We start from the raw sequence: 22458 nt of genomic DNA on the forward strand, positions 1-22458 counted from the left end.
AGAAAGTGTAAGAAATTATTTAAATGGAGATTTCTGGACATGAATCTATAGTGTTTTGGGGCAGTTCTAAAACTGCTATTAACAATGTTTATTAAGACTATGCATTAAGTTCATAAAAAAAAAAACTGCACACAAAATCATTTTCGTTATATCTATTTTCGGCCCTGTGTTTTCGCATGGAGTCATTATTGCATATTCAGCAGAATAATGACGATACGATTCATCGTGTGCGTCCCTAAAAAGGCGGAAACTGCAGAGAAGCAGAGCGGCGGCTTAACTACAAGCATGAGAGTTTGGCGGACTGCGCCCCCGAGCGGCCGCCAGAGGGCAGCCTCGCCACGGCGCAGCGCGCGCCCCACTCGGCCTCGCGGGGTCCCTCTTTTCTTCGGGCTCCTCGATTAACGGCGTCTTCTGCCATTGTGGTGGGAGCTGTTTACTCTGGTCCGGACTGCAGCTCGTTCTTCACCCATATTTATGTTCATATATAAATATCCGTAAATATAGCGGGCTCTTCCTCGCATCGTCGGGATAAGTAGCGGTCCGGTGGTGGTGCGACCTGAGCGTGAGATGAAATGACAACGTCAACATTACAGGTAGGCTGGGCGTAAGCTAGCGGGCTAATGTCAACAGTCCCCGCTTTCCTGCTTTTCTCCTCTAGGTAATAAATTACCAGCTAACTGCAGTTAAAGTGCTAATAGGTCGCCGCCATCTCGTCTTCAGACGACGTTAAACGGGTGCGCCAGGGGAGTTTATGGCCTGTGTTTCGCCTTTAGCTAGCGTGCTAACCATATAGCTCAGGCATTCGCTCTTGCCTGCGTATGACCAGCTCTGTCGTCTCTCCGTTAATCAGAAGTTAATTATGCAGATCGTGGCCGATTGCACTGATAACAAACCCCCACAGAATCTCCCTGCCGCTTATCCTGTACTGTCGCTGGATTGGCCTGCAGTTTAACCCAAGCAGAGGGCTGGGGTACCTGGGCGGGATGCCTGTCCATCACGGGGCACATACTGTACACACCCACACACCCAGAGCATACAGATCCTCCACACACAGACATCCACGGAACGGATCGCTGAGCCACCTTGTCGCCCCTGATATAATAAAGCGCGGGGAGGCCAAGTCTGCACAGTTAGTTGCTCTCCTGTAAACACGTGAATGCAATGACAGAGCTTGCTTTTGCTGCATATTATGCGTATAGAGCAAAATATGCATGTGAGAAAGCTGTAACTACTTAAGAGTCGTTTACACGCCTGTAATATTGTATTGCGTTATCTTGTAGCGCTGGAGAATTAGGCGTAACACGTAACGTTAATTATTAAGTTTTCTCGGCTCCATTGCTGGGGGTGTGTCAGTGCCTGACAGCTGTACGGAGGTGTCGGCATCCCCGATAAATACGTGCACCTTTCACATACTTAGTTATTTCGCCATTGCAGAAAGCGATCGATCTTGTGACGAAAGCCACAGAGGAAGACAAGGCTAAAAATTATGAGGAGGCCTTGCGGCTGTACCAACATGCAGTGGAGTACTTTCTGCACGCCATCAAATGTGAGTGTGCTCTTTGTCGTCCTGACAGTGGTTTTGGCATGGAGTTGAAAGGTTGCTCTAAAAGGCCTCTTTCCCCCTCCCCACCTTCTTTAGATGAGGCACACAGCGACAAGGCAAAGGAGAGCATTCGGGCAAAGTGCGTGCAGTACCTGGACAGGGCAGAGAAGCTCAAAGATTACCTGAAAAACAAAGAGAAGCAAGGAAAGAAACCGGTCAAGGAAGCACAGAGCAACGACAAAGGGTACAGAGCAGCGGCCGTTCTAGGGTATTTTAAGGTGGGAGGAAAAGTGGGGTCATAATTCTTACAGAATGACTAACCTCATCATAAGCCAATGATATGTTTTGAATCAGTGAGTGACAGGGTAGGGGGGACACTAGGGGCCAATCAGCTTTTAGCTGGGGCCGGTGCCCTGATGTCCCCGCCCCTGTATTAACCATAGGTATCGAGCTTATGTGCAACAAACTAGGCAAGTATCAGGCTCCAGGGCAGTTAGGATGTGAGGGGGGTTGAAGAGACCTGACCCTGACAACAGGAGGAGCGGGAGGCTTTGAGACCCACGTTGGGTGCGACTGGCACACGCCACCGGATTCGGCCAATGGGCGAGCTGCTGATGTGGCCGAAGGGAGGAGAAACTGATCTGTCACCGGCAGCATGCAGCAAGGCCACTGAACAGGGGGGTCAAAGGCACAACAGCCAGTGCATGACAATAGGCTCTGCTTTGGAGTGCTGTACATTTCAGGCAAAACACTATAATTAAATATTCAGAAACAAATCAAAATTATGACCAAAATCAGATCTCGGAGCTTCCGTTTCATCTTGTGATCTTAGCTCAGCTGTGCTCAGTTTGGAAGAAAACGCTATAATTTACCTGACATACTGCTGCACAATCAAAAAGCCCAGTTTCATTGTTTCATTGCAGTGTCCTGCCATGAGATCCTTACAGGATTTTTTTATTATTATTTTTTACTAGAAGTGACAGTGATAGTGAAGGTGAAAACCCAGAGAGGAAGAAGCTTCAGGAGCAGCTGATGGGTACCCCCTCCCCTCCGCCTCTCTCCCTGCTGTGGTACATTAAGGGGCTCAGTGGAAGGGGCTGGGGCTGAATTTGTAGCCTTGATGTCCTCCCCCAGGCGCGATCGTGATGGAGAAGCCCAACGTCAGGTGGAGCGACGTGGCTGGACTGGAGGGCGCCAAGGAGGCGCTGAAGGAGGCCGTGATCCTGCCCATCAAGTTCCCTCACCTCTTCACAGGTGGGACTCGCCGATGGCGGCCCCCGCAAGTCACCCCAGGTCAGGGGGTCGCTGTGACGTGTCCGCGTTCGCGGCTCTACCCCCAGGGAAACGCACGCCGTGGCGGGGAATCCTGCTCTTCGGACCCCCAGGAACCGGCAAGTCCTACCTGGCCAAGGCGGTCGCCACCGAAGCCAACAATTCCACCTTCTTCTCGGTGTCGTCCTCAGACCTGATGTCCAAGTGGCTGGGAGAGAGTGAGAAGTGAGCTGTCCGGCCCCTCAAGCTCCGCCTACGTCCCCCTTTGGTGTCCTCCTCACATTCTCTCTCTCACCTCCCCCCCCCCCCCCCCCAACCCTCCTCAGGTTGGTAAAGAACCTGTTTGAGCTGGCTCGTCAGCACAAGCCGTCCATCATCTTCATCGACGAGGTGGACTCGCTCTGTGGCTCGAGGAACGAGAACGAGAGCGAGGCGGCACGACGGATCAAGACCGAGTTCTTGGTGCAGATGCAGGGTGAGAAGCCCAAAGGGCCTCAGGCTGCCTACTGTGTGAAGGCAGCGCCGCCCTGGTGTGCCGTAGATGAATAGCTGGCTGCATCGCTGGTATGATTCGGTACCAGTAGGAGGCGCATTGAGTGGAGCAAACTATTTTAATTTGAAAAATTTCATACAGTCAATTTTGTCATATAGTCATTTTGTCAGCCTTTTTAAATAATAATAAAAAAATCAAAGTTAAGATTTCAACATTTCAATGAAAAAATATCGGTCGGTTTCACTCTGTTTACTCATAGAAGCCTACAAACCCACCCCACCCACACTAAACTAGGTACCAGAACAAAGCTTGATATCAAACAGGTCCCCATTCGTCAGGTCATAGTCATAGTTCAAAAACCATTAAAGATAATGACTTGTATTTTTGTCATTATTTGGTATCTAAATAAAACATTTTGACATTCTGATTAATTCTGTCCTGGGCAAAATTTCAATTTTTACCTGCCATTACTGATTCTGACCCTTCAACAGCTGGTGCTTTGAGTCGTGGGTCTCTGTTTGACAGGTGTCGGCAACAACAATGATGGGATCTTGGTTCTCGGGGCAACCAACATTCCCTGGGTCCTAGATGCCGCCATTCGCAGGAGGTCAGAGCTCATTTTGTTCTTCCACGATTAACCTTCATTTGGAGAATTCAGTAATATAATCAAACCCTATTCTTCGGGATAGTTTGGAGAAGTTCAGACAAATGATTACTGCATAATAATTTGTTAAAAACTTAGCATGTCAGTTTGTAACTTTTGCCCATCTGCTTCAGCAGTATCATTGATTACAGTCGAATTCTCAGTGTCCCCTTCCTGTCTCTGCCAAACGGGCTCAAGGTTCGAGAAGCGGATCTACATTCCCCTGCCGGAGGAGCCGGCCCGAGCGCAGATGTTCCGGCTGCACCTGGGAAACACCCCACACAGCCTGAGCGAGGCTGACCTGCGACAACTGGCGCGCAAAACCGATGGCTACTCGGGTGCAGACATCAGCATCATCGTCCGCGACGCACTCATGCAGCCAGTGAGGAAGGTGCAGTCAGCGACGCATTTCAAAAAGGCAAGAGGCCTCCGTACGGGACGTAAACACACACACACACACGCGTGTGGTGTAACAGTACACACACAGCTGTCAGTATGATACACAGTACTGTCAGAAATGACTCGCCTGTTATATGTTTTGAAATGGTATGCAATTAATTTTCAGTATTAACATTTGTCTGTAACATATCTTCTTATGAAAGATAGATATTATAAAAATATGAACAGATAATTGCCTGCGTGTTATATGGTGGAATAGCTTAATGATAGAGCATACATTTTGATGAGTCTGTTGTAACTGTTTCAAGACTAGATTATTTTCTGTGTTTCCTTTAACTAAAACTTAATCTCCATAATGTGTTTTCCCCCAATCACCAGCATTTTCCCCCCACTATCCAAAAACATGCTCAGGTTAATTGGAATTGCCAAATTGCCCATAGGTGTGCATGTGTGTGTGAATGGTGTGTGTGTGAATGGTGTGTGAGTGTGCCCTGCAATGGGCTGGCACCACATGCTGGGTTGTTCCCTGCCTTGCGCCCGTAGCCGCTGGTATAGGCTCTGGACCCTCCGTGACCCTGAAGAGAACAAGTGGTTTCAGAAAATGGATGGATGGATTTTCAGTCAATGATTTTGCTTTTTTCCAGTTTAAAATATTGCTTTGTCTTAATGATGATCTTCTAATTAGCTCATATTTCATACTTGAGTTCCTCTTTATCATAAACCAATATCCCACCTGATGCATCGCCATACATAGAGAGGATGCAAGCTCATCTCATGGTCACAAGGTCTATCTCCTGGTGTGACCCAGGTTCGAGGACCATCCCGGAGTAACAGTGCCGTGATGGTGGATGACCTCTTGACCCCCTGCTCTCCCGGCGACCCCAACGCCATAGAGATGACCTGGATGGACGTGCCCAGTGACAAGCTGCTTGAGCCTACTGTTTGCATGGTGAGCAGTGTGGGGTTTCAATCACACAGTTACACGCTCCAACAAGGAGTTACAGACATCCAGAGCCATTTATAATTTAGGTATTTTACTGGCGCAGTTCAGGTTAAGTGCCCCTTACCAGAGCTCCTAGAGCATGGCCCTTCATGACACCTGAGAGAATCCAAGTTACCTTCAGGTTGTGAGTTCCTGTCCCTAACTATAACGCCACCTACTGTCCCCCGTCTGCACAGTCGGACATGCTGCGCTCCCTCGCCACGACGCGTCCCACTGTGAACACAGAAGATCTTCTGAAAGTGAAGAAGTTCACAGAGGATTTCGGACAAGAAGGCTGAGTCGGTGAGGTTACGTACCTCCTCCCCACCCCGCCCTGAACTTCAACCTCAACGCCTGTGCCCCACCCTCTCCCCCCCCCCCCAATCTTGGTAACTATCTCGCTACTTATCCGGACTCTACCATCTAGCAGCTACTACGACACTACTAATATGGACGTCCAGTTATACGATGTTATTCTGGAACTGTTCCGACAGCCACGCTGCGCTCAGCTAGGCGCCTGTAGCTAAAAGCCTTGAGGTCATTTTCCTTATTTCTTGAGCTGCGCCGCCACTATTATTTAAAAATTGGCTTTGTGCGCGTGTGCGTGAGGGAGTGTATCCGTCAGCTCCTAGTGGTTTGTCTCCATGCAAGCCAGTACGCATGAACCCTACAGACTGGTCCAGTTTACGCACAGATTGAAGGATTTTTTTCCCTCCATAAGATTATTTATTGCTAATTATTTATTGCTCAAAACTGATAACCCACAAGCATCAGTCAGTGAGGCCGCACTTTTGCCACATGCAGTAACATGTATGTATTTGATTCTTTTCTGCTCGCCGTTACCTGAACAAAATGGAGCTGGCAGTATGATCAAATGTGTGAGATTGTTCTCATGAGTAAAGAGCTGGACCTGTTGGTCCCATTTTAGTACCAAGACAGTGTTTTTGCTAATATTTTAAGAAAAAAAGACCTTCGATCACGGAGGAGTGGAAGCTTGAGAAGCTCTTTCACATAATGTAAGACATTGTAAAAGATGGTAGTTAAAAGTAGAGCCGATTCTTCTGCATCATCATCTTAAGTACAGTTTTGAAGTCCTTTTATCCAGTTGTTATTGCTGTACACAGATTAACAATGGTGTTTACTTGCAATGTCTATTGCTCTGCTATAACTCTTTGTCGTTAAATCCCATTTGGATTGATCTTAATAAACCCAATACATTTGACAACGGCCAGTGAACTACATCTTTGTTTATTTTTTAATTATTTCTGGATTCATCTGTGTGGGCTTTCAGTCACTGCACTGCTTAACTGGGTGCTCAAAGGGACCCAGAAATTTCAGATAAAGTACAGAAGCATCAACACACGAAAAATGCCAAAATCACCGGCCAGTAGTGTTTTTGGTTGCTATTCTGCATGTAGTTACACTCAGGAAGCCTGTGGCATTATGGTCAGTAAGTTTTTTTTTTTGTTTGTTTGTTTTTTTTTTATATGTTCTCTACCTTGCTTCATTTTGTGTTCTTCCATGAAACTCAACATATTTGAGCTCTGGACATGTTTACGCTTTGAAAAAGATCCTGTAAGTGACCATAAAAATGAAGGTGATCCATTGAAAACAAAATGTATGCTATAGTTATCTGCCCCCTCGCCGATATAACAAATTGTTTTTACAATATACAGTGATTTAAGCTGTATTAAAAAATCATATAATGAATGCTGCAAAAACCTAACATCGTGACGATTACCTTCATTTACAAGTGAAATATTTCTGAACCTCTATGACTGCAGCATTGCTTTTCTGGAGGTATGTAAATCTCACACCTGAAATGGAGAGTTATAAAACGAAAGTTCTGCCTGTAGGGTGGGGGATAATAAAATTATACAACACCCAGTTTACTTTAGACTGCATCAAAACTATCAAATGTGCAAACACAAGCATTTTGCATTCCTGCTTTTGTGATCCCAGAGGACATCTTGTTTCTCCCATGTTGCACTACAGATGTAGAAGTGGTTATGGAAGTCACTGTGGGATTCTGAAGTTCTGGAGCAGCAGCAGCTCCAGTCGGGTGGTGCTAAAACACTTTGCATTAGGTCTTGCTGCATTAATGGTGCTTGGCTGCTGTGCACCTCATGGCGAGGGGGGGTGGACATGTCGCTGGAATGCGTCTGCTCCCCTGCTGCATATGATGGGCTTCAGTGTCTCATTACAAGAATGACATGCAGGGCGTGAACTGTTCATGGACTTCAGCAGCATCACAGTAAGTCATAAACTACGTTCATGAATGACATGCATCCATCCTTCCCTTTCTCCCAGTCTGGGTTACCATGGTGATGATATTTGGTCAAATCAAAAACATCATGCAGCAAAACGGCTTCTTTTGGGGTGCAAAACAAGAATAACGGCTCAAGCAGATATTTTCAGCAATTGACTATATGGGACTGATGCTTTCTCGCCAGCTATAAAGGATAAGTCTTTAAAATAAGCTTTTTGGGAATTAAAGGGAATGTCCCTGAGATTATCCCTTAAAACCACCACTAATTTCCCAAAGTCATAGCAGTCCATCTCCTGCAGCCAGGAAGCAAGCTCCAAAACTCAGACTTTTTTTCTGAATGCAAAGCCTTTTCAAATCATTCTTAAGTGCAAAGGCCTCGTTTTAATATTTTCACAGTAAGTTGATGTGTCTAAGAAGAATTTAAAAGTCTGTACATGAAGGCAGTGGTCTTTAATCATGTAAACGGATGGCTACTACTACTGCATTAGATGCAGGGTCATATCTGGGTGTATTCCTATTAAGAACTGTGCCAATTTGCCGAACGCATGGTGCACAAAACCAGAAAATACACCAGGACCAAATTCCTGTGCAAGGGTCTTTGGCTAGTTGAGTACACTGAATCTCACTATCTATCCATCCATTCATACTACTACTGGTATATTGATAACTGAAAAATGGAGATACATTACAGATTAGACAATTATTTCACAATGGCATTTCGCCAGGAGATACTGTACTTCGATAATTGCATGTCAGCTTTTAGTAAAGGGCTGACGGCTGACGTAGATGGGGACACCCGGTCTGCGCTCCTTGGCGGCGCCCTCTATCGTCTTAACGGGGTTCGGCGTCAGAAGGTCTTCCCGGGATGGCGCCGTGACAATAATGCTGGGGAGTGTCCGGGGACCCTGGCTTATTAGACAGGGAGCAGTACCGCTGGTCGAATCTTCACATACTGGTGTTGAGGCGACCACTAAGTAACACAAATGTGGCATGATGAGTATTTTCCACACAGGGTGAAAGATCTATATACAACACATATGTATGCGTAGACTCAACGCATTTTTCTTATATACTCTAGCAGAGACCGCGTGGTAATGTAGTACTTTAAAAGTACACCGTCTAGAAGTTTAATGTAAGTATATATCAGTCGGATTTTACTCTATTGTTAAAAGATTTAGTACGAACAGTACACCGACTGTACCTTCGTAATGGGATTAACCGTATACCGCATTATACCTTAATTACCAGGGAATTTACGTCGTGATTTTTGTTGTTCTAACCTATTACATGTCTTACATTCTTGCTGGATTTACAGCTATGGCTCCCGACTGTCCGACGTGTGTAACTAAGTTAGCAGACGAATACGGCGACCTATTAGGCCTATTTAACCGGTCTGCACGTCACCGTTAGCTCGTCCTGTTTAATACCCATGTTTTTTGATGCCATCTGTCTTCGAATATGCGAATAAAGCATAGCGCGCGAAGAAAACGTCCCAGCTCACGTGCAATTTTCTTACCCGCTTCGTGCGCGTGCTTGCTCGTGACAAACCCCATGAGAAACGGGCTCAGGTGACACGCGCAGGCAAAACCCTTAAGTCGCACAGCCTGCAGCCGGTCATTGACCTGGAGGAGTTAGTGTCTCCAGTACCTCTTCTCACAGTCTTCCGCTCACACGTTATTCAAATCGTGTATTCAAATCACCGAGTTTCACCGCTTCCTTCTTTTTAGTTGAAGTTCCTTGAAATCTTTCACATTTGCATTATGCATGTTTCCTCTACTAGGCTTTGTATATTCTACTTGCTCAAAAAAGTTTCACCTATTTATTTTTGGAAAAAAAAGTTCCTGTTTCCACTTCAACTACATTCGCCATGTTGACGGAATGAAGACCACCTCAAGAAACTATATAGCTTTTAGTTTGAGAAAAAGCTAATCAACCATTGGAATAATAATTTGAAGAAATTATTAAATACTTTGATATTAAATATTTGATATATAATACAAATGTTTTAAGGAGACATATTTTCAGTTGAGTGAACGAAATTGAAAATGAATACATTCCTGTATTTAAACTTAAATAATAATATTTTAATGTTTGAAATCACAAAGACACATCAACACTCCCAATGAACGATGAGACGCATGTGACGCATAGCAATGGTGTCAGCCGTTACCGGAAGTATACAGCATACGTCACTTCCCCTTACGCTCGAGACCGGAAGAAGGGAAATATACAGTTTATTTACCAGGAAATAAGAAAGGAAAAACTTGCTCTTTCACCAACACGACTTTCCTCTAATAGCACGAAGTACAATCCTTGATTTATATACAAAGATGGATGGTAAGCGTAGTCTGTACTGTTCCTGTGTTGTGCTGTTTGTTCTCTGTCCGTCGTCCATACTTTGTAAATGTAGCCTTGTAGATAAGAGTGAAACGGGGCAGATAAATCAGCATATTGAAACAAATTAGCAGAATGAAACATCATTGTGATCTCTTAAAATAAATTCGAGTGTTGGAGTTTAGGTGTGAAAGTAATATGACACTTTGGACTTGTCACGCTATGGCGGACTACAGCAAAGTAAACAAAACATTTTCCTTAATCGGTATTCGGTAGTACTACGAATTCTTCCCGTATAAGAAATGTTTTGCCTAGTGCTGAAGTACATGGTACATTGATGATGTTCCTTACAAGACGAGTCATTTTAATTAAAAGTGAGGACACTAATTTGAGAATCTTTACTGTTACTCTTTTTATCGGCCCATTCTCATTGACTGTTCTTCTTACCATAGACACGCTGTTTCAGCTGAAAGTAAGTAGTATTCTCTGTTTTTCCTGAGTATATTCCGTATGCGTTTTATGTTAATTTTCTTATTTGAAATAGGTACTCTTAATTGTCATTCTAGTCATAATCTTGCTTTGGTCTGCCATATTGCGTTTCTTTCAATACCCACGTGCATTGCGCCTGTGTCTGTGTCTTCTCCATTCATCTCTTTATCTCATTTCTTCTCTGTTGATAAAATAAGATTAACTGTATTGATCCCAGTGGGAAATTCTTGTGCATACAGTAGCAAGGTATGTAACATGCCCTTATTTCCACTTCTTAATTTCTTCTTTTCCATGCCTTTTTCTTCCCTCTCCTATGGTATTTTCACTCAGTTCTCAGCAAAACAGTTGGAGAAGCTGGCCAAGAAGGCAGAGAAAGACTCCAAGACAGAGCAGGCTAAAGTCAAGAAGGTGCGGGTTATTTGCCTTATTTTCTCAGGAGTAACCAGTCATGAGCAGATAATGCAGAACACTCCTGCCCATTTATCCTTAATGTAAGTGTGCTCCAATGTTCATTGTGTGGACTGTAATTGTCAAAGAAACAAGCCTTCTTATGTCCCAGGCAAACAACTGAGGGCCACACCTTTTCTGTCTCAGCATTGGAATATTGTAAGATGACGATGTTGGTTTAAAGGTGGGGTCTATGGGCGCAAGACATGTTACTCACCAGTAGGTGGTAGCAAATCATCAACTGCAGAGTCGCTTTCTGTTTTTTTTTTCGTCAGGAATTCTCAGAGCAGAATGAAAAGATTGTCTATATGCTGATGTTATTGTGTGTGGAATGTTTAAGTCATGCAGACAATAATAGTAGATATTATCTCTCCCCCTCCAGGCTCTACAACAGAAGAATGTGGAGTGTGCCAGGGTATACGCGGAGAATGCCATTCGCAAGAAGAACGAGGGCTTGAACTGGCTGCGCATGGCATCTCGTGTCGACGCTGTGGCCTCCAAGGTCCAGACTGCGGTCACCATGAAAGGGGTGTGTCTCTGCCTGTCTCATCTGTGGTGTCTCTCTCCCACGGCCCTGTGTCACTTGGCCAAGGGCGAGCTACATTAGGATAATGTGGATTTCAGTCAAGGGGAGATTCAGTAAAATCCTTTTATGTTATAATTATAAATACAATACAAATACAAATTATAATTTGTCACACATTCTAATCACCAAAAACCAAGCTACATGCTTGCACTTTGCCTGTTCTTAATTATTATTTATTATTTATTACTTTATCTGATAAGAACAGTTTATATCTTCCTTATGGAGCTAGGTAAACTATGTTTATCTATAGCTATTCATTGTAGTACTTTTATACATAAAAAGTCAAACAATGTCAGTTATAAGAAACCTAACTGTAAAATGCCAAGCCCTTTTGTAAAAGGATATTTTTATTTGAATGCCTAAAATTTTCTTAAGTTTCATTACAGTAAAGAAACTTATCAGATAGAATAAATGTATGCATTATGCATATCAATAGAGTTCAGAACCTGTAGAGGTTATGTTACAGACTTAAAAAGAATCAGATGATGTTTATAAACATGCTTTGTAATGCTACTTGGCATTTTTATTGACAGTAAACCAATATGGCATGTTATTTATGGGTTTACTGATGAAAAAAAACTTTAGTTCCAGTCTATGCAGGGTGACTTCACTACAGTCAGCCCTCAGTATCCGCAGGGAATTGGTTCCAGGACCCCCCACGAATACAAAAATCTGCGGATGCTCAAGTCCCTTATATAAAATGACGCCATATTTGCATATAACCTACACGCATCTTCCTATATAGTTTATCTCTAGATTGCTTGTAGTACCTAATACAATGTAAATGCGATGTAAATAATTCTTATGCTTACTGTTCAGGCAGTATTGACAAGAAAAACAGTGTTGTGCGCACAACATGAGTAGGGAACAAACAAGACGCTAGATGAACCGTGCTCAAACAACAAGTGCTGGACAGACACAGAGGACCGATGAAATCACTTCATTCCCGTGGATTCAGTGTAGTGCTCAGTGCGTGGCAAATTCTAGCTTATTGAATCTGGGGAGACGGAACATGTCAACTGTATGTACATTCTTATGGAACTTGTGTATGTCTCTTAGGTGACAAAGAACATGGCTCAGGTGACCAAGGCACTGGACAAAGCACTTGGCTCTATGGACCTGCAAAAGGTGTCTGCTGTGATGGACAAGTTTGAAACACAAGTGCAAAACCTGGATGTTCACACCTCTGTAAGTGAAAGAGTGATCATTGACATTATATTTGAGATGTTCAGTTCATTATGTGGATTCATTGTGTGCTTTTTGTTGTAATGGAGTTTCTCTGTTCCTCATGCTTCCCTCCACGTCTCTCTTCCGTATCCCCTACTGCAAAGACGAATGAAGGACTAACTGGCAGCTTTTCTTTCTGCGTCAGGTGATGGAGGACTCCATGAGCTCAGCTACCACCCTGACTACACCCCAGGAGCAGGTGGATGACCTCATCGTGCAGATAGCCGAAGAGAGCGGCCTGGAGGTGATGGATCAGCTGAATCAGTTACCCGCCGGGGCTGCCTCGCTGGGGGAGGGCTCCACACGCTCCCAGGAGAAGGAAGACCTGCTGTCCCGCAGGTAAACACGCCTGCACACCACTACACACACAAGCGGGAACCTGCGCTTAAACACTCTGCTACATTTATATATTCAGCTCACGTCATACAGTCACCTGGTCAGACACACACACAGAGCGCTACAAATAAAAGGTCATTACTCACTCCTCCTTGTACACACACAGACATCATAATGGAAAACACATTCATGTTTGCCTTGACTTTTTCAGGTTGGCTGCGTTGCGGAATTGAGCGTGTCACCTCGTGAGCAGGCTGACGAGCAGCGGAAGAGTGGCTCTAAAATGGACTATTCCCTTCAACCTGTTTGTGCTGCGAGTGCTCTTCAGTCGATCCCGTCCCTGGGTCTATTTATATACGTGTCAGTCTGAGTGCTGCTGAAATTACCACACACGATCTTGCCACTCCTCTCTCTCACTAAATTCTTGTTTTTCTCTCTCTCCTCCCCATCTGTTTGTTTTCTGCTCTCTCAATTTCATTTGCACTTCCTCCCCTCACATCCTCTCCTTCCTCTTATACCCCTCTTCCTCCATTGAAGAGATTTTTGGCAAGCAGTAAAATTATCCTGTTTCTGCAACCCATAGAGGGGGGAAAAAAATCCAAACACAGAGATGCTTAAAATAATCTACTCTCCTAATAATATGTATGATCTCAGAAATACTGCTCATGTGCTCCATCTGTATTTGAAAGCTGTATTTTATTTTTTTTATTCATATATTATGAAGTTAATGCAAAAGACACATATCAGCTGGCTGTCAGAGCAGGGTGTCGGTGGCAGGTGAACCTGGACAGGAATTCTGGGTGGAGGTCACTCACAAATGACCTTGTTCAGCTGAGATGCGTTCATCTTGACCGGGGCTGACACGCACACAAATTATCTGTGGTGAAGGAACACTAAGGCTTTGTGTTTGTCACTCCTCGTCCCCAACACCACACACATCACCCCATGTCAATGGGAATCCTCAACGTCAGACCAAGGTCATGCTGAGTAACAGCTAGTGTAAATGCTGTGTTCTTATGTTAATTGATGCTGTGTTCTTTTGGCTCTAGTTAAATTCTCTTGGTTCGCTCTTCATGCCTTTTTGATTTCTGCTTGTTGACTATTAATGCCTTACTGAGATTTCAGGTGCTTGACTAGGCACTTTACTTCAGTGCCTGAGTGAAGTAATTAATAAATAATCATAAAGGCCTATCATTAGGAACAGGCAGACTGTCTATCCTTGGTTATCACAGGAATGAATCTGAATAATTTACTTCTTTGGGAATTGCTTTACTGTGTGTGTGCTGGTTATTTATATCAATAGTCCCATTTAGGTTGGTGGGGGTTTTTGTATTATATGTTCATATTCAGATAATAAAACCCCCTTGTGAGAGAAACGGAACTGACTTGACATCAACTTGCAAGATCAGGGGTTCTTAACCTTGGTTGTTCCATGGGTGTCCTCGGCCATCTGGTGAAACTTGTGAACGTGTTCTCAGAATAATGTTTTTAAATGCATAACATTAAATGCGTAGGGTTAAAAATGGGACCGAAAGGAAATACAAAATATCAAAATATAAAAAAGTAGTAGTGATGAGCATAAATGATATACCCAGATATCTATCAACTGTAACATGATATGAAAACATCTTTGATTTTTATTGGTGGCAATATCATAGGTACTGCAAATACTACTATGTTTTTTTTGGCTAAATTCCTGAGGTTAATGAAAGCAATGATGTATATTTTTCCTCGTCCAAGTTCATAGACCCTCTGAAATCTATGCATGGACCCCCAAAGTTAAAAACCCCTGTTTTAGATCACACTAAGTGGGTTGGGTACTCATGCCAGAAGGTTGTGGGTTCGAGTCCCGTACGTGGCACAACTAATCACTAATGGGCTTTTGAGCTTTTAACTGCTTGTTGGTGGCTTTGCCCAAGAGGGTCTGCTGGGGAAAATCGTTGTCTAAATGAGAAAGGTTCTGTCACAAATATTCGCCGGAATGGTTTCTAAATAAATTTTGACAGACATTGTAATGGATGGATATGTGCATAATAAATGTGACAACTTGTTGTGCTTAACTTTCATCCTTAGATATACACTTTAAGGAGGATACCATGTAAGCACTAGGAACATGATCATTTTCTTTTTAAATAGCTGTACACCCATCATTTTGTGATTTGGACAGGGGTGCAGCAAGGAATTCTGGGCCCCTGGACAAAATGACACAATGGTCAACATTTCTGTTTCCCTGATCCTGGTTTCAGATGTGGTCTTTACCAATGAAGTGTATTCAAACAGCATGTAATAATCATTTCAATTACTTATTGGAAAAAAAGATTAAGTAACAATCAACTTTGTTGTGTTAAGAATTTTGTTGGTTCATCAAGATAGGCTTTTAAAAATAAAACCAAGGGAGATAACTGGTGTAGAACGGCTCCATCCCTGCTATATGGTTTTGCTCAAATGTTAAATGTGATTCGCAAGAGAATAATTAAATTAACCACTCTTAATGAAGACATTATGTATGATTTCGATTAATACTGGCCTTTTAAATGCCTGCTTATAATTTTCATATGCATTTCATACGAACATTTCTCTGGTGTGTACGTGTCCGTATGGCATATTTTACTGAACCTACACTTTACCATACAGTTATAGGGATTGTTGTTTTTAAAGAAACCGTTTGTGCCGTGCCATTAAATCGACTACCGTATACTGGACAGATTGCAGTCAGTGAAACCCATCCGAGGCGGCATACTGTTCATTTTTTTATTTTAATGAGACTTTTCTCTTTTCAAAAAACCCCTGCCAGTCGCGTTTTTCAGCATGCCGGTACATGCAAGGCAATGAATTTCTCCCGCAGCAACTAAGGAACCACATTCTTTGGAAGCACGGGTTACTTTTTTATTTGCTATTTTTCTGCTTCAAATCATTTGATCTCATTCTCTTTGAATTGGCTAACATACCGGAATTGATAGAGCTATGTGCTACAGAATTAGGAGAGAGGGACTCGGGGGAAATAAACGTGTTTCATTATAGGTGCTGTCCCTTTTCTTCGCATGTTATCAAATAAATAAGCATATTCATTTTTCACTTTCAGCCGCCCTGCGGTGTCTTCACAGCACTGGCTCATTTGTCTCCAAGCATTTGCCGGCTCTCTCGCAGAGATTAATTATTCATCAGTGACAGCGGAAAGTGGTTATTATTGAGGGGCATCATCACTGCGGCTCAGTGCCTCTGTTACCATACCAAGTCACTAATTATGGTAAAAGCTGGAATATTTAGATATACGATTTATATTTCTGGCTGAAATATAGCCTACAGATACGGGAGTGATTATATTAGTAAAACTGATAACCTGTATATTAGTTAGGAGCGACTTTCTTGTCATCCGCATTATTGACGAAGAGAATGAGTCACTATAATTAGACATGATTACTATCTGCGATTCGCCGTAATGCCGGATAACAGTTCTATGTTTGCAGTGGGTCGTACCACACTATGAAAGCGAGTAAAAGTTCAGCTGGAGGCACGCAAACAGCCCACACCCTGACACCGGGAGAGCCGCTCCAAGTCCGTCTGACCCAGTTTATTTTGCGTAACAACCAGGTGGTTCCAAAATTAAAATCAAATTTTAAATATGAATCCAAATCTATGCGACTGGACTAGAATCGTTAATCAGAACAAGTGTAACACTTGTTCTCTGAACCTGCGTGGCGATTTTAATCCCCGCTTGCGGCAGCAGTGGCTTTTCTGCTGGAAAATAATGGCGGGCGACAGAATTAATAATAGATTTTGTCGGCGGCACCCCCGGACTTGTTTTTCTTATATGTTTGCGCGTCTTTTCGCCATGTCATTCTCCCCGAGATGACGTCGTATGGTGCCCGGACTGGGGGGACGGGAAGGGGTTAATGCCCGGGGCCGCTCTGATTGGATTAAAAGGGAGCTCAGCAGCGAGTGAATGGGGGGGCAAGCCTGGGGTAGGGGGGGGACAAGCAGATACAACTAAAGGCGAAGCCGAGAGCATCAAACGGGCGCTAATAGATGGTAGGTGCGTGTCGTCTGCCCGGAAGAGAAAAAGAGGAACCAGGTCAAATCGATTTGAATGTGAAGCTCCCCCCACCCCCCCGCTTAGAAATTGAAACACCTATGTCGTATGGGGCGGGGTGACGTCTGAATTCCGGTGGAGAGAGGAGAAAGGTTTAGCTAAATGGATACCAGGCGGACTCCACCGGGCGCGGCCAATAACGTTGTGATTACACCGGGGGGGCTGTTTAGTCCGAGCTGCGTGCGCTGAAAGTGAGATCGAAACAGGCGGGTTCGGGCGCACATCGGCGGAGAGAAGCGTGTCTTTGCGGCGCCACTCCGTCCCATGCCCGTCACAAGCATGAGGACATTATTAGCATTCTGCTGTTTTCTCTTGGCAACCGGAGGCGTGGAGCGGCAGACCCCGGCGAGAGACAGGACCACGCCGGGCGCCGAGAACGGCGGCGACAACGTGACGACCGACGGCGGCAGCAGATACATCAAGATCGGCGACGGCACTTCGCAGGAATTCGAGTTTCCGGAAAACACCAAAGGCGTGATCGTGATTTCCTGCCGGTACCGCGGCGCACCGGGGACACCGGGCGGCCGGAGCGTGAAGCAGATGGTGACGGTTCGCTCTCTGGAGCCCGATGTTCTCTCCATACTGAACGTGAGTGACAGCGGCAGTGCGGGGCCGGTCCGGAGTTACGTTATCAGGATAAGGTCTGGGTTGGCGGGTACGGCTCCTCTGCGTATACAGCTTCTGGAAGTGGACCAGAGCTCCGAGCCGGTTTTAGTGGAGGAGCGCACAGACTACTCCATCAGAGTGTCGGCCGGCGGCGAGGACTCGGGGACTCCGCTCTCCCAGTCCGGTGGGCTGTCCCACTTCTCGGAGAACCCGGTCCTGTTTGCTCTCTTGCCGCTCATCTTTATCAACAAGTGTGCCTTTGGATGCAAGGTGGAGGTGGAGGTCCTCAGCTGCCTCATCCGACGGCCGGTGCCCTTGCTGTTGGGCATGGTGGGGCAGTTCCTGATCATGCCACTGTACGCCTATTCCCTGTCCAACCTGGCGTCACTCTCCAGCGCTCTCTCCCTGGGCCTTGTCATCACTTGCTCCGCACCGGGGGGTGGGGGGGGCTACCTGTACAGCCTCTTACTGGGAGGGGACGTCACTCTGGCCATCTCTATGACTCTGGTCTCCACGGTGGTCGCCGCGGCGATGATGCCCCTGTCCTCGGCCCTGTATGGCCGGCTGTTGGGAGTCCACGCCACGCTGCACGTGCCTTTCGTCAAGATCCTGGGCACGCTGCTCTTCATCGCTATCCCCATCTCGCTGGGCATGCTGGTGAAGCTGCGTCTGCCTGGCCTGACGCGGGCACTGCTGGCCCTCATCCGGCCCTTCAGTTTCATCCTCATCGTGGGCGGCATTTTCATGGCCTACCAGATGGGGGCGTCCATCCTGGCCAACGTGGGGCTGCCCATCGTGGTGGTGGGCGTGACGGTGCCGATTTTCGGCCTGCTGCTGGGCTACAGCGCCGCCACCGCCGCCCGTCTGCCAGCCCCCCACCGCAAGACGGTGAGCATCGAGGTGGGGGTACAGAACAGCCTGCTCGCGCTGGCAGTCATGCAGCTGTCATTCCGGCGGGCCGAGGCTGACTTCGCCTCGCAGGCGCCCTTCATCGTGGCCCTTAGCAGCACCTCGGAGATGTTGCTCCTCGTCCTGGGACATATAGCCTACCGCTGGCTCCGGCCCTCCGCCACCTCTGACGCTTGACTCCCTGATGCCTGATTGTCTGTGTTTGCCCTGCCTCGGGTCCGCGTGGGATCACGGACCGTGCCGGAGGCACACAAAAATGACACTGTGGACGATGCGTTGAAGGAAACTGGGGGAGGGGGAGAGGGGGGGCATTTTTTTGCCTCAAAACCAAAGGCCTTTCCCCTCTTTATCCAGTGTTCTTTATAATTATTATTATTTTTTTTTTTATATATTAAATGGATCTACTGTAATTCCACACCCGAAGAGATGCCTATCAAAAAAAGATATTTTTCTACAGGACTTTTTTTTTTTTTTCTAAATGAGAAGATTTGTATCATGTTTACAGAGGTTGTACTGTCTTTGCAACGGGTAAAGCCTTGTGTTTTGTGAGGACGTGTCTGTGTGTTCTTGATTGAAATGATTTAAGTATCATTGAGTTGCCCTGTACTTAATGATTAAAGCGGAGCATAATGGGAATAAAGGTGCTGGTGCTGAGCAAACAAAGTGCTTTTAATAAATATTTAAATGGTGATATAATCTGTCAGGAGACATACAAGGAAGCAGGAGAGCCAGTGAGTGACCGGTGTGGAATTCACCCTCATGCTACTTCTGGTTTTGAAGGTGTGTCTTTTAAGTACATTTGACTAAAGTGGTGTGTTCATTGCTGCAGTAGTCACGTACGATTGGGGAAAAACCAGTTTTTTCGGCTGGCTGAGGTGTTTGTCCTTTTGTTGGTGTAGGAAATTTAAATTATTCCAGTGAGGCTGGACAGGCAGAGCACAAAGCCATCTCAGTTCTCTGCTTTGGTCTGTTTCAACCCTTTAACAATGGGGGAGAACGTCTCGGGTCTGGTGCGCTTAGGTTTGCGGACACTGAGGGGCGGCGCTGAGACGAGCAGAGCAATGTGACACCCCTCCCCCCACGCCCATAAGGGATGCCAGCTATCCAGCCCATGTGCTTTGTTTTTCCCAGGATGCCTTGCAAAACCGCAAGTCCCTAGGCAGTACAAGCAAGCTAGTTAGCAAATTAATGCCACAATTTAGTGTTAATTCTTCATGCAACTGACAAGGCTATTTCCATGAGGAATTGACTCGTCTATTTTGGTCACAGTGTTTTGTTTTGACACCAGATGTGCCCCCCAACATGACCGCAAGGATGCCGTCGTTACGTTACCTGTAATTAATCTTTAACGGGGTAATATGGGTTAGAGGTGCCTGGTAAACAAAGTCTTGGGCTATTACTTACAGCCCAGTGATGGGTGGGTATTGCCCACAGGATCTGCAGTGCAGCCATGAGGAGGCCGGCCGGCTCGCTTCTGTAACTGGATTATAGCCCAAGCGGTACCATGTCCCATCTGGTCCATATGATAGAGCCACTTTTATCAGGGAAGAAAGGGGATTAGAGATTTTCCAACTTGAGATTCCAGGTTTGTGTAGGTACAGATGGATTAGAGAAGGCTCTGAGCGAGAGGGAGACAGAGATGTGGAAAGTTCTCTGAGACAGTGTAATATGGTGTCTGTGTGTCGTCTGCCTCGGCCCATGTATCCGTGTAATCGCAGGAATGAGTTCAGGCCATTTATTTTTAATAGAACTGATCGAGGTCAAATAGCCCAGGATCACTTCACAACTACATGCTGCTCTTGTAGCGGTAAATGAATATTTTTGCCCTTTTTCCTAATAGAAAAACTCTGTGTATTAATAGTTAAATGACCCTGGTAGCTGGTGTTTCTGTTGCCAGGCCAGGTGTGTTGGAGAGTGTGGGGAGAGTTTTTAGGAGGAACTTACCCCGTCTTCTAAATAGGTTCTCATAGCTCCACCTTCCCAGCAGAGCAGGGTTCTCCTGTTCCGTTCATTATTAGTGTTAGGCTGGCTGAAGACACAGGTATGTCATCTCAGCCTGGACTTCATGCCTGCGTTGTTCTCAGGCCGCGCACCGATCCAAAGCGGCTGTCGGCAGGGCCGATCGTCTGCCTCCCTAATGAGTGAGAGGGATCGATTTGCAGGCCTGATGCATGCATTCGTCATTAAGGATGATGTGCAGAGCGGTCTGTGTCTGAGCCAGGCTTGGGGATGAAGCGATATCGCAGCGGGAAATCCGAGAGCAATTTAGTCTCCTTTTATGATAATGCTGGAAAGCTTGTGAGTGTCCAATTCCATTCATATCAGCCACCGGAATTGATTATGACCTTTCAATGCTGAATCTCACTCCATGCAATCGGCCACCTTAGATTATACTGTCCAGCGTGTGCGAGCAACGAGAGTGTATCTATTGCTTTTCACAGTATTATACAGTAAGGTAGCTTCCCGGTCTCCTTTTACAGCAGATTACCTATTCTGCTGGTTCGTCACAGTTTCTCTACACTCAGGTTTGTCGACAGTGACAGCCCAATGTTTTTCTTGCGGCAGACAACAATTTCTCTTGCGTTCCTCCGTGGGATGTTCAATCAAAAAAAAATAAAAAATCTTCGCTGCAAAATTCAGATTTGCACTTTGGCATTTTAGATAATGTTTCCAGCAATTAACAAGGGAAGGAGCGCATCGGCTCCCGTGGGCAGGCGAGCCTGTGCACCAGTCAATTCAGTTTAATGGTAATTAGGGAAATCTCCTGGAGAAAGAAAATGTCTCTATATAATTATATAGCATCTACCTCAGCGAACATGCAGTACATTTCCACATGGGAACTGCACACTGTGGATTTGGCTGGTGATTTTAATCTGACTGCAGGGGACCTTTACCCTTCCCAGTGTGTATTATTATTATTCTAATGTGTATTATTATCATTTTTATTGCAGTTATTGCGCAGTGATGGGGTCTCTCTTTCTGCATGCACTTGCCCCTCTCTTGTACAGCAACCCCATTTTACTAACATGTCTGCATTTGCTCCTTTAGCCTTCCGTTACTGCCTAATAAATCACAAAGGCTGAGACAGTAATGGAGGCCGAGGTCTTGCCTCACCCACGCAGCAGTCCTCCCGGGCAAGCGGGGCCGGCTGGCCGTGGGGGTTAACTCATCCAGGGAAAGGCAGCGTTTCCGGGATCCTCCCTGGCCTCGCCGACCCTGCCCAGGGGCCACTGGCACGATAAGGAGAATCATTAAAAAATTTACAAGAATCAAAGTTTTAATGAGGTTTGTCTGGCTTTCCCTCGCTCCCCCTGCATGGCCAGGCAGCAGGCCATCCTTAGCAGTCTCCCGTTTTCTCTTCACCCGGCACCCGGTCCTTGACCCTCCTTTCATCTAATTGCAGCTTAATGATTCACATGAACTTTTCTGTGACACTCTGACCCAGTATAACTGTCTCACATTTCAAATTCACAACTGCGCAGTGTCTCTGACACACATGCACATATTATAGGAAATATTGTGGGGCCGGAGCATGCTGGGAAAATGTAAATAGCCCCTTGTTCATATTTTTCTTAATACTTGTTTTGTTCCCAGTTGTCGTATGTGTGCTTTTGCCTGTCATGCGTGAATCCTGTATGATCTTCACGTGTCTTTTAGCCATTATATAACTTACCTACCGTGTGTGTGCCTTACAGTCCGCCTGCTCTCCCTGTGTTTGGCTGTTGTGTGTGGTTCGGTGGTTGCTTAATCCCTGTGCTCATCCTTTTAAGGGTTTAATAAAACAATATTATTTCCCCTTAAAGTGAGCCTCTTTGTTTCTTGCTACCACCATG

At 45.5% G+C, this 22458-nt stretch overlaps 3 protein-coding genes and 1 long non-coding RNA gene across 4 annotated transcripts; 3 read left to right on the plus strand and 1 right to left on the minus strand.

Moving 5' to 3' along the window:
• Positions 1-352: 352 nt before the first annotated feature.
• vps4a (vacuolar protein sorting 4 homolog A) lies at positions 353-6559 on the plus strand. The gene is made up of 11 exons (XM_023827152.2): positions 353-593; positions 1435-1546; positions 1640-1787; positions 2518-2579; positions 2678-2797; positions 2884-3040; positions 3142-3290; positions 3834-3915; positions 4150-4369; positions 5159-5299; positions 5530-6559. Exons 1-11 carry the CDS (start codon positions 573-575, stop codon positions 5629-5631), a joined length of 1314 nt encoding a protein of 437 aa, XP_023682920.1. The 5' UTR covers positions 353-572; the 3' UTR covers positions 5632-6559.
• Positions 6560-7959: 1400 nt separating this feature from the next.
• LOC111851862 (uncharacterized) lies at positions 7960-10761 on the minus strand. Its single transcript, XR_002840112.2, has 3 exons — positions 10550-10761; positions 9118-10012; positions 7960-8571 (listed from the first exon to the last, which is right to left on the minus strand). It is a non-coding gene; the product is annotated as an uncharacterized lncRNA (long non-coding RNA).
• chmp1a (charged multivesicular body protein 1A) lies at positions 9799-15080 on the plus strand. The gene is made up of 7 exons (XM_023827153.2): positions 9799-9938; positions 10388-10407; positions 10755-10832; positions 11254-11400; positions 12517-12645; positions 12830-13023; positions 13232-15080. The coding sequence occupies exons 1-7, from the start codon at positions 9932-9934 to the stop codon at positions 13251-13253; spliced, it is 597 nt and encodes a 198-aa protein (XP_023682921.1). The 5' UTR covers positions 9799-9931; the 3' UTR covers positions 13254-15080.
• Positions 15081-16980: 1900 nt separating this feature from the next.
• On the plus strand, positions 16981-22427 carry slc10a3 (solute carrier family 10 member 3). The gene has a single exon (XM_023827355.2). The coding sequence runs from the start codon at positions 17375-17377 to the stop codon at positions 18800-18802; it is 1428 nt and encodes a 475-aa protein (XP_023683123.1). The 5' UTR covers positions 16981-17374; the 3' UTR covers positions 18803-22427.
• Positions 22428-22458: the final 31 nt, after the last annotated feature.

The sequence above is a fragment of the Paramormyrops kingsleyae genome, chromosome 13 (genome assembly GCF_048594095.1).
Source record: "Paramormyrops kingsleyae isolate MSU_618 chromosome 13, PKINGS_0.4, whole genome shotgun sequence".
Taxonomy (NCBI): domain Eukaryota; kingdom Metazoa; phylum Chordata; class Actinopteri; order Osteoglossiformes; family Mormyridae; genus Paramormyrops; species Paramormyrops kingsleyae.

Excerpts from the sequence above, each read along its gene's own strand:
- chmp1a (XM_023827153.2), top strand. Across the intron at positions 10,408-10,754 it reads ACACGCTGTTTCAGCTGAAA|TTCTCAGCAAAACAGTTGGA; the intron begins GTAAGTAGTATT and ends ATTTTCACTCAG. Across the intron at positions 11,401-12,516 it reads CTGCGGTCACCATGAAAGGG|GTGACAAAGAACATGGCTCA; the intron begins GTGTGTCTCTGC and ends TATGTCTCTTAG.
- vps4a (XM_023827152.2), top strand. The coding sequence starts at position 573 with ATGACAACGTCAACATTACAG. Across the intron at positions 594-1,434 it reads TGACAACGTCAACATTACAG|AAAGCGATCGATCTTGTGAC; the intron begins GTAGGCTGGGCG and ends TCGCCATTGCAG. Across the intron at positions 1,788-2,517 it reads GCACAGAGCAACGACAAAGG|AAGTGACAGTGATAGTGAAG; the intron begins GTACAGAGCAGC and ends ATTTTTTACTAG.
- slc10a3 (XM_023827355.2), top strand. The coding sequence starts at position 17,375 with ATGCCCGTCACAAGCATGAGGACATTATTAGCATTCTGCTGTTTTCTC.